Source organism: Chrysoperla carnea, chromosome X (genome assembly GCF_905475395.1).
Source record: "Chrysoperla carnea chromosome X, inChrCarn1.1, whole genome shotgun sequence".
Lineage (NCBI taxonomy): Eukaryota > Metazoa > Arthropoda > Insecta > Neuroptera > Chrysopidae > Chrysoperla > Chrysoperla carnea.
Window position 1 is genome coordinate 32,657,599 of NC_058342.1, and position 10,222 is coordinate 32,667,820.

Below are 10,222 nucleotides of genomic sequence, written 5' to 3' on the forward strand. Positions count from 1 at the left end.
TCGTTTTTCGAGAATCTTTCACAAGACTGCTAAATTAACTTACCTACAAATTTTCAAACTACCTATCTTTTATAGTTTTGGAGAAAATAGATACCAAAGTTTTGTCCTGGTTTGTGACTTCACGGGTCAACAGTGATGTTTACGAAAAAATGTTTCAAATAAAAGTTGCTTATTTTTTTATAAGGAGCATTTTTACATATGAATTTTTATTCTATCTAACGGTTTACAAGATGGTTCCTATGGACCCAAGATTTTGATGTTGCTCATGTACGAACTCAGCCTCACTTTTTATGTCCTGAACACGCTTTCAGCTTAATATCTCTTTTCGTTTTTAAGTTATCGTGATTACAAACAGACAAGTCGAATATGTACAGCTATACCAAAATTTTGTTCGTAGCATCAATATTTCTAAGAGTTACAAACTTGGGACTAAATTTAGTATACCTTGAAATATATACAGGGTATAAAAAGTGAACTTGAAGATGAAATACCTATTTCAATAAAATCTTAAGTTTTATAATTATCAACCTTTGACAATTTTTGAACGCTCTGTAAATATAATTTATGTGAAATGAGCAAGTAAAAAAAAAACTTGTTTCAAATATGAAGATGACTAAAATGGATTGAAGGACAGACAAGTCTAAAACACATTAATGACCATATATAGGTTTATTACTTATTAACTTGGGTTTGACTTCAAGTTAACCCTTATTTTTTCTTCATAAAATCATTTTTTTTACACAAATAATGAATAGTGTGCATTCAGAGTGAGCCGTAGCTAACCGAATACATATGAACGTATACCAATGTATTTTTGGATTTAAAAATTTTTATCTTATATATTTAAACGAGCGAAATCAAGGCAGTTGCACTCTTCTTGACTTGAATTTAACGATGATCTATCTTTTAAATATTTAAGTAAAATTTCTAATTTGACACCCTTCTGTAGATCAAGGGTTCCGGTTTTGCTCCCCCCCCCCCCCCTTGAGATGAAATCTGGATAAAAGTAGTATACTAATTAGTCTAATCGGTATTGAATACCTAGAAAACTGAGTACCTAAATCATCTAAGGCACAAAAATCAATTAATTTAGAAAATGTGTAGAAATTTTCTAAAATATCACCTGAATAGTAATCCGCATATTAATACTATTCGTCTGGTTAATCCAATTTTGTATTTTTTGAATTTTATTGAATTATAATTGAATTCTAATGAGGTAAGGAATATGGGATTATAGGAGAGAACACATAGGACTTGCAAGAGTACTGTTTACTCTGAATGAGTGAGTCACGTTGAGAGTTGAGTCGTGAATACCAACTTAAAATTAAAAAAGTTTGTTTGTTAATTGAACATGTCAAAAGTGAACATTTTTTATAATAAATTGTTAGAAAACATAAATTTTACATTGAAGACAAGATAAATAAATAAATAATTTAGTGCAAAATAATTAAGAAATCATAAATAATAAAATATAAACAATATATGAACAATAGTTTGAATTTAAAAATGTTTTTAACAAGAATAAGAATTGAATCAGTGATTGATTGGGCGTTGTTCACATTCATAAACTTTTAAAAGAATACCGAAACTAAAACATAAAAGTGCACCAAGTCACAAGTGACAAGTTAAACTTCAAGTGCACTTAAATGACTTTGAATTCTTTAACAAAGCTGCACGCGTTCAAATTATGATTGAAGTCTTATGACCACATTTTTACTGTTTTGTTTATTTTATTTCACAGTTCGTGAACATTCATTTTGTTAGGTTAGAACATGTCTGGAATGGACAAAGTGTCGTTGGCGGATGCATTGTCGAATGTCGATGTATTAGATGAGTTAACATTACCGGATGAACAACCATGTATTGAGGCACAACCATGTTCGGTTGTCTATCAGGCAAATTTCGATACAAATTTTGAAGATCGAAATGGATTTGTTACCGGTATCGCCAAATATATTGAGGAGGCTACAGTGCATGCGAGTTTAGTAAGTGATTTTTAAATTATCTAAAATTCTTTCTGATTATTATGTCTGGTTCTCTAGAAACTTTTAATGGGCGGTCACCGTGGATATCCTGTATTTGAATATTAAAATTTTTGTAAACTAGGATAATCAATGACTGTCCTTACCCTGGGAAGAAATTATACGGTTTGCCGTTGATTTCCCCGAATTATCTTAGCTAGATACTTAGATTATAACATGATATTTTTTGCAAACAGAATGAATTACTGGAAGAGGGCCAAGAACATGCCGTCATGCTGTACACATGGCGATGTTGTTCGCGTGCAATACCACAGCCAAAATCGAATGAACAACCGAATCGAGTGGAAATTTATGAAAAAACTGTCGAGGTTCTTGCCCCAGAAGTCAATAAATTATTGAACTTCATGTATTTTCAGGTAAATATTATGAACGATTATATTATTAACTCGAAATGTTTGACGTGTTCAAACCGGCTTTTTTAACGTGAATTAAACGCATTAAATTTTTTTTTATTATTTTTATTTTTCTTTTAAGCGAAAAGCGATTGATCGATTTTCGGCCGAAGTAAAACGGCTATGTCATGCAGAAAAACGTAAAGATTTTGTGTCGGAAGCATATTTATTAACTTTGGGCAAATTTATAAATATGTTCGCTGTTTTGGACGAACTCAAAAATATGAAATCTAGCGTCAAAAATGATTATTCCACTTATAGGAGGTAAGCAGACCTATCGTCAGAATTTTTTTCCACTAGGTCTTAAAATTAATGTCACACTTGTTTTTAGAGCTGCACAATTTTTAAAAGTAATGTCCGATTCACAAACATTACAAGAATCTCAAAATTTATCAATGTTTTTGGCAACTCAAAATAAGATTCGGGACACTGTAAAAGAGAATTTAGAGAAAGTACCCGGTTATGAAGATTTATTAGCGGATGTTGTGAATATTTGTGTTCACATGTACGAATCGAAAATGTATCTGACGCCCAGCGAGAAACATATGCTTGTCAAAGTGATGGGTTTTGGTCTATTTTTAATGGACAGCGATCTATGCAACATTAATAAATTGGACCAGAAGAAAAAACTACGATTGGATCGTATTGATCGTATTTTCAAGAATTTAGAAGTGGTGCCCTTGTTTGGTGACATGCAAATCGCACCTTTTAACTACATCAAACGGAGCAAACATTTCGATCCAAGTAAATGGCCTTTATCTAGTTCCACAACAATTTCACCTCAAGCTGATTTAATGGTGCATTTGCCACAGATCCGAGAGGATCACGTTATGTACATCAGCGAACTTGCACGATATAGCAACGAAGTTACAACCACCTACAAAGAAAGTGGCACTGATGCTGAGAATCGTGAAACTGCTGAGTTAGCTTTGCGTGGCTTACAATTGTTGTCCGAATGGACTTCGGTCGTTACCGAATTATATTCGTGGAAGTTATTACATCCAACGGATCATCACCAGAATAAAGAATGTCCGCCAGAGGCCGAAGAATATGAACGGGCTACTCGATATAACTACACGGACGAAGAGAAATTTGCGTTGATTGAAGTAATCGCTATGATTAAGGTGAGAAAAACATTACAAATCAATTTTATCCTTTTTTAATATCCTGAATGTACAGGATGTTCCATTCCCACTTTTCCCAACCTACAGTATGTATTACTAAAAATAAAATAAAATAATTGTTGTTGTTTTACAGGGTCTTCAAGTGTTGATGGCACGCATGGAAACGGTGTTTACAGATGCAATAAGACGTCATATTTATGCAGAACTACAGGATTTTGTGCAATTGGTATTACGTGAACCGTTGCGTAAAGCAATTAAGAATAAAAAAGATTTGATACGTAGTATAATTGTATCGGTGCGTGAAACATGTGCTGACTGGCAACGGGGTGTTGAGCCCCAACAGGATCCAGCACTCAAAGGTAAAAAAGATACGGAGAATGGTTTTGGTATAAAAGTGCCCCGTCGAAATGTTGGGCCATCCAGTACTCAGCTGTACATGGTGCGAACAATGTTGGAATCCTTAATTGCGGATAAATCTGGAGGCAAGCGAACCTTGCGCAAGGATATTGATGGACAATATTTAATGCAAATTGATCAATTTCATAAAATGTCTTTTTATTGGAATTATCTTTTGAGTTTTAGTGGTAAGTTCATGGTCATTTAGGGGGAAAATACCTTCAAATTTGTGCAATTTAATTTCTGTCTTTTCTTTGACAGGTTCCTTACAAAATTGTTGTGATCTTTCCCAATTATGGTATCGTGAATTTTATTTGGAAATGACAATGGGACGACGAATTCAAAAATGTACGGTACGCCATCATCATAACGAAGAGTGCAGTGATTTGATAACAATGGAAAAACGTATACAATTTCCGATTGAAATGTCAATGCCTTGGATTCTCACTGATCACATTTTAAAAACCAAGGAACCATCTATGATGGAGTAAGTACCACCTCCATTCCCCTTATTAATCAAGGTTGAATGTCAATGATGGATTAGGATTAAATACAGTTAAGGACTCTTGACAGGACACTACCACCTTCATAAAATCAGGATCTCTGATTATTTCACTTTTAGGGCTTGTATGGAGAACGATGAAACCTCCATACATGTTATTTGGACCTGTAGAAATATGCAGGGCGTCAGGTTAAGAATGTTTAGCCCGAAACCATGGATACATTAATTCTGGGAGGAATTCCTCGACAGAATTCTATAGCTTCATTTGCTTAAAATAGCATCTCTTACCCGGAGACGTTCGCCTTCTGTTGAAACTTTCTTGAGTCTCGCTTGAGCCAGCTTTTCTTTGGCGATCTCTCCAATCGTAAGTCATTTCACGTAAATGCACTCCTGCTGTTCTTAAACAGTGACTGGCGATGGGCTAATCCTTTTTCGGTATCACAACGGACCCTTTGGTCTAAGTGTGTCTCACTCCAGGTCCACAATCTAGGATATTTTAAAAATTTCAACTGATTCCAATTGTATTTGTTTTAGGTACGTGCTATATCCATTGGATCTATATAACGACAGCGCATTATACGCGTTAACAATATTCCGTAAACAATTTTTATACGATGAAGTCGAAGCGGAAGTGAATTTATGTTTTGATCAATTTGTTTATAAATTAAGCGAACAAATTTTTGCATATTATAAACAATTAGCTGCAAGTATATTCCTGGATAAACGATTTCGTGTTGAGTGTGTTGCACTGGGCACATATTTACAGCCGTATCCACGTGCCAATCGTTACGAAACACTATTGAAACAACGTCACGTTCAATTGTTGGGCAGATCAATTGATTTAAACAAATTGATTACGCAACGGATTAACGCTGATATGCAAAAATCTTTGGATTTGGCTGTTAGTAAATTTGAGGCTGGTGATATCACTGGTGTTGTGGTAAGTAAAAAGTGTTAAGAAAAAGCAAGGTGGCGATCAATTTGGAAAACCTTGAAATGTCAGGGAATTTGGTTAGTCACATGTTATATCACATGCTTACGTGACAATTTCTACCACTTCGTTCTAAAAATTTAATCGCCACCCTGAGATGTAATTTTGAATTGGTTTAAAATGAACTTTCGTCTTTCAGGAATTGAATGGTTTGCTAGAAGTAAATCGTTTATGCCATAAATTGTTAAGTAAATGGTTGGCATTAGATGAATTCGATGCAATGTTTCGAGAAGCGAATCATAATGTTTTGGCACCGTATGGCCGTATTACATTACATGTATTCTGGGAATTAAATTATGATTTTTTGCCAAATTACATTTACAATGCGGCCACAAATCGTTTTATCAAATGTCGTGGAATACAATTTGCACCGCAAGTACATCGTGATAAACCACCACAAATGTCACATCATTATTTGTGGGGCACAAAACCATTAAATCTTGCGTATACAACACAATATAATCAATATACAGGTAAAATATTGATCCGTACCAAATATACGAACACCAATTTTATTCATAATAGAATGACTCTACCAAATTTCATTTAAATTGATTCAGTAGTTTAGGCGTGATTGCGTTACATACAAACAGACAGACAGACAGCGTTACTTTCGTATTTATAATATAAGAATTGTTGAATTGATCTAGATGAGAGTATTTTGATCTGATTGTTTTAGGTTTTGTGGGTCCATATCATTTTCATATGATGTGTAAATTATTAGGATATCAAGGTATTGCTGTTGTTATGGAAGAATTATTGAAAATTGTAAAAAGTTTAATTCAGGGCAATTTATTACAATTTACAAAAACATTGATGGAAGCCATGCCCAAAGTTTGTAAATTACCGAGATATGATTATGGCTCACCAGGTACGTACATCTTCATACATTTTTATTATTTAAGGTAGTACGAGCGCCAAGGCAATTTTCATAATTGATTTAGACTTAGTCCAACTTCATATTAAAAAAAATCAAGCCTTTTATCCAAAAAGGCTCTGACGCTCGTACATCCTTAATAATTCTTTTTAGGTTATTTTTCAAATAAATAGATAATAAGTTGAATATTTGCAGGTGTGCTTGGCTACTATCATGCTCAATTAAATGATATCGTGCAATATCCGGATGCAAAAACGGAACTATTCCATAATTTTCGTGAATTTGGTAACATAATCCTATTTTGTCTATTAATGGAACAAGCATTATCACAAGAGGAAGTTTGTGATTTGTTACATGCAGCTCCATTTCAAAATATTTTACCCCGTCCTTTTTGTAAAGGTAAATTTTAAGAACATATATATATAAATAAGGACGTGAAACCTCCTATATCGAGCTATAAACGCCCGTGGCTGAATTTACGACGCCTATCTGGGAGGAGTCATCGGTTATTGCGTACTTTGTACTGCGCATCGGACTGTCTAAGTGATTGAAAGAAAAAGACATTTGCAGTACAAAGTACTCAACGACCGAGGACTGCACCTCGTACAGATAGTCGCCATTTTTCCTGCTACCCCCTCCACTAAAATTGCATATACGTTCTTGGTAAATTTCAATTAACCTGAAGTTGACTTTAATTCTCTTAATTTGCAATTTTTTAAATTTTATAGAAGGTGAAAAACCTGAAACAAAACAAAAACGATTAGAAGCTAAATATGCCGCATTACAAATCGTGCCAAATATCGATAAGTTTGGAACGGCTAAGGTAAAAAATTTTGGTTTAAAAGTTTATCTTGGTTTGGAAATAATTTTGATTTTGTTTCTTTTTATAGCAAGCGATGATTGCTCGTGAAGGCGATTTATTAACACGAGAACGATTGTGTTGCGGTTTATCAATATTTGAAGTAGTTTTAAATCGCTTAAAAACATTCTTAGACGATCCAATTTGGGTGGGTTCACCGCCCGTCAATGGGGTGCTTAATGTTGATGAATGTACAGAATTTCATCGACTTTGGTCCGCATTACAATTTGTGTATTGTATACCGGTTGGAGAAACAGAATTTACAGTCGAGTAAGTCATTCGATCAGCACGTCCGTAGAAAGTACTTCGAAATATTCATTTTGTTTATTTATTTTTACAGAGAACTGTTCGGCGAAGGATTACATTGGGCTGGATGCACGATGATTGTATTATTAGGCCAACAGAGACGATTTGAGGCGTTAGATTTTTGCTATCACATATTACGAATTCAAAGAGTGGACAGCAAAGATCAAAATGTTAAAGGAATTGTGAGTATAATTTTTATTTTAAATTTATTAAGTCCTTTCAAAAGTTTTGTCCGTTTTTTAACCCCCGAACCAATAAAAGGGATGTTATAAGTTTGACAGTTATGTGTGTGTCTGCCAGTTTTTCTGTGGTATCGTAGCGCCTAAATGGATGAACCGATTTTGATTTTTTTTTTTCGTTTAAGAACGTTTCATATCGAATACACACCCATGAGTATGAGTTTTTAAAACAGCATTTTTTGTTTCTTTTCGCAGCATTTAAAGCGTATGGTTGATCGAATTCGACGATTCCAAGTATTAAATTCACAAATATTCGCTGTATTAAATAAATTTTTAAAATCTGGTGATGCGGATAACATGTCTGTGGAACATGTACGATGTTTCCCACCGCCAATGCATCCGTTGGTCGCCCCTCAACAACATTACCAGGCTCCAGAATGTCTACGGCAATAAGTTGTTTTTTTTTTTCATAAAATTTTTGGATGTTCACACATATTATTAGGCCTTTAGTTTTACACTCGATACAATTTTTTTTTGTGTGTTTTCGTTTATTAGTTTTTAGACGTCTTCCACATTTCCAAAGTGATTTCTGTTCGATAAAACGGCTAAATTGTTTTTTTGGATAGATGAGTCAAAATTAAAAAAGGTGCTTTAATTATTGCAAAAAGACATTCCTTCAAAGATTTAGAATCCATGATTATTTGTTAGTAATATTTTTTATTTAATTATTTATGTTGAGTTCCAAGGACTGAGCAGAAAGAGAGGGAGCAAATCACTTCATTCAAAATGGCCGATCATTTGATCCCATCAATTTTTAAGGCATGTTCTTTTTTTTTTGAGTACGTAAATTTAATGTTAAGTAAAGATTAATTATTAAGCCTTTATTTTTAGACTGAGTTTAGGTTCAAATTATTCCGACTGTTCCCAAACACATGTAAGTGATAACTTTCGAGAATCCAGCTAATTTTCTTTAATGTTCGCTTCGTACAAAAGGCATATTTTAGCAACTAATTTCGAACATTTTATTTGAAGTCATTCTACGCATACAGGATGTACAATGAGTTAGGTAAAATCTCTGAAGAATGAATTCGTTAGTTTTATTAAATTGTGTATTCAAAAGGGTGTATTCGACGCGATTAAACATTAAAGAAAACAATCAAAGAATTTCCCAAGAAAAATCATTTTCTGTAGTTTGGTTGGAACAGTCTGCGTTTAGGAAAAAAAGACAGTTTTCATTTTCATTTCGATTTCGTAAGGTGGTTTTTCTAGCATATCTAGAATTGTCTTTGTTGCGCTACATTGGTACGATTCGGCCTTTCGTATGGCTTTTTTATGATATAGAGATAACGTAGATTTATTTCATGGGCGTCATTAAGATTTCTTTCAATAGAGGGTCCTCTATTAAATTTAAATGTAATATTTTAGTAGTCAGCGATCTAGTATGCATACAGATAGAAAATACAGGGGGGTGGATAAGCCCTCTGAATAGATACGCTCATGCTTTACTTTGTTAATTGTAAATAGATTAATTTTTCAATCGATAGATTCAACAATGGTTTATTAATTTTTTTTTTCAAAACAGCAAACTATTGTAAATTAATGCAATGAATGGAGGGAAATGAAACAGGAGGTAGTGAAGCGAGTGGAGGAGGGGGCGGGTTTGGTTGATTGTTTAAAACAAACATGTTAATTTTGATTGATAGGTTATAGGTTATGTAGATTTTTATACTTTAGATTTGTAAGAAGTACATAAATTAAATTTAAAAAAGAATATTAATTTATTAAATCAGAAATAAACCGGTTATAATGACATTGAAAGAACCTACAATTATGGTCATTTTATCTAATATTTACATAATTATAGCGATTTGTACATTTTTGGAGACTTCTTAAAAATCGATTTTCGATATAAGGCGCCCGATGTGTAAAAAATATGAGGGGTAAAAATATAGTGATCGAATGTGTGTATAACTATTGTGTGTATAACCGACAAAGCATCTATTGTTTGAAACTAATAATAACCTGACGGATCAAAAAGCAAAGAGGTAAATTACATTTTCCTTTGTAAGATAATTATCTTAGAATGTGTAAATCGTTTTATAAAATAGATATAAGGATCATAGTTGTAGATTCCTTCAAAGTCGTTATAAACGATTTTAACTGTAAGTAGTTAAATAAAAATTTAAATTTCATTGTTCAAATTGAATGTAGCTAAAAGAAGATATAACAAATTTTAATTTTATTTAATTAGGAAAAATTTATGATTAAAAAGAAAAAAAAACAAAATACCTAATTGTTGAGCGTAATTTTTATTTTGAAATTAATGAGAAAAAAAAAAAACTTAAATTTTGATTGTCACAAAGTAAGTAAGTACATAGTACACGCTAAAAAAAATTAAAGAAATTTTCAAGAATTAAATGAAAATCATAGACATACAACATACTTGTACGGTAACTGTAATCTGTATTTGAGGCCTAAGAAAATTTTATAGCACATTATTTAAGTTAAAATTTGTACTACGAAAAATAAACAAAGAAATACATTTTTATTATTC

General features: G+C 32.9%; 1 protein-coding gene across 1 annotated transcript; it reads left to right on the plus strand.

The window, feature by feature from the left end:
- Positions 1-1,454: 1,454 nt before the first annotated feature.
- LOC123302714 (cytoplasmic FMR1-interacting protein) lies at positions 1,455-9,590 on the plus strand. The gene is made up of 14 exons (XM_044885770.1): positions 1,455-1,985; positions 2,219-2,398; positions 2,517-2,698; positions 2,766-3,558; positions 3,692-4,142; positions 4,216-4,441; positions 4,991-5,396; positions 5,587-5,920; positions 6,127-6,318; positions 6,520-6,723; positions 7,053-7,147; positions 7,215-7,453; positions 7,524-7,671; positions 7,924-9,590. The coding sequence occupies exons 1-14, from the start codon at positions 1,773-1,775 to the stop codon at positions 8,119-8,121; spliced, it is 3,861 nt and encodes a 1,286-aa protein (XP_044741705.1). The 5' UTR covers positions 1,455-1,772; the 3' UTR covers positions 8,122-9,590.
- Positions 9,591-10,222: the final 632 nt, after the last annotated feature.

Excerpts from the sequence above, each read along its gene's own strand:
- LOC123302714 (XM_044885770.1), top strand. The coding sequence starts at position 1,773 with ATGTCTGGAATGGACAAAGTGTCGTTGGCGGATGCATTGTCGAATGTC. Across the intron at positions 6,319-6,519 it reads ATATGATTATGGCTCACCAG|GTGTGCTTGGCTACTATCAT; the intron begins GTACGTACATCT and ends GAATATTTGCAG. Across the intron at positions 7,454-7,523 it reads GAAACAGAATTTACAGTCGA|AGAACTGTTCGGCGAAGGAT; the intron begins GTAAGTCATTCG and ends TTATTTTTACAG.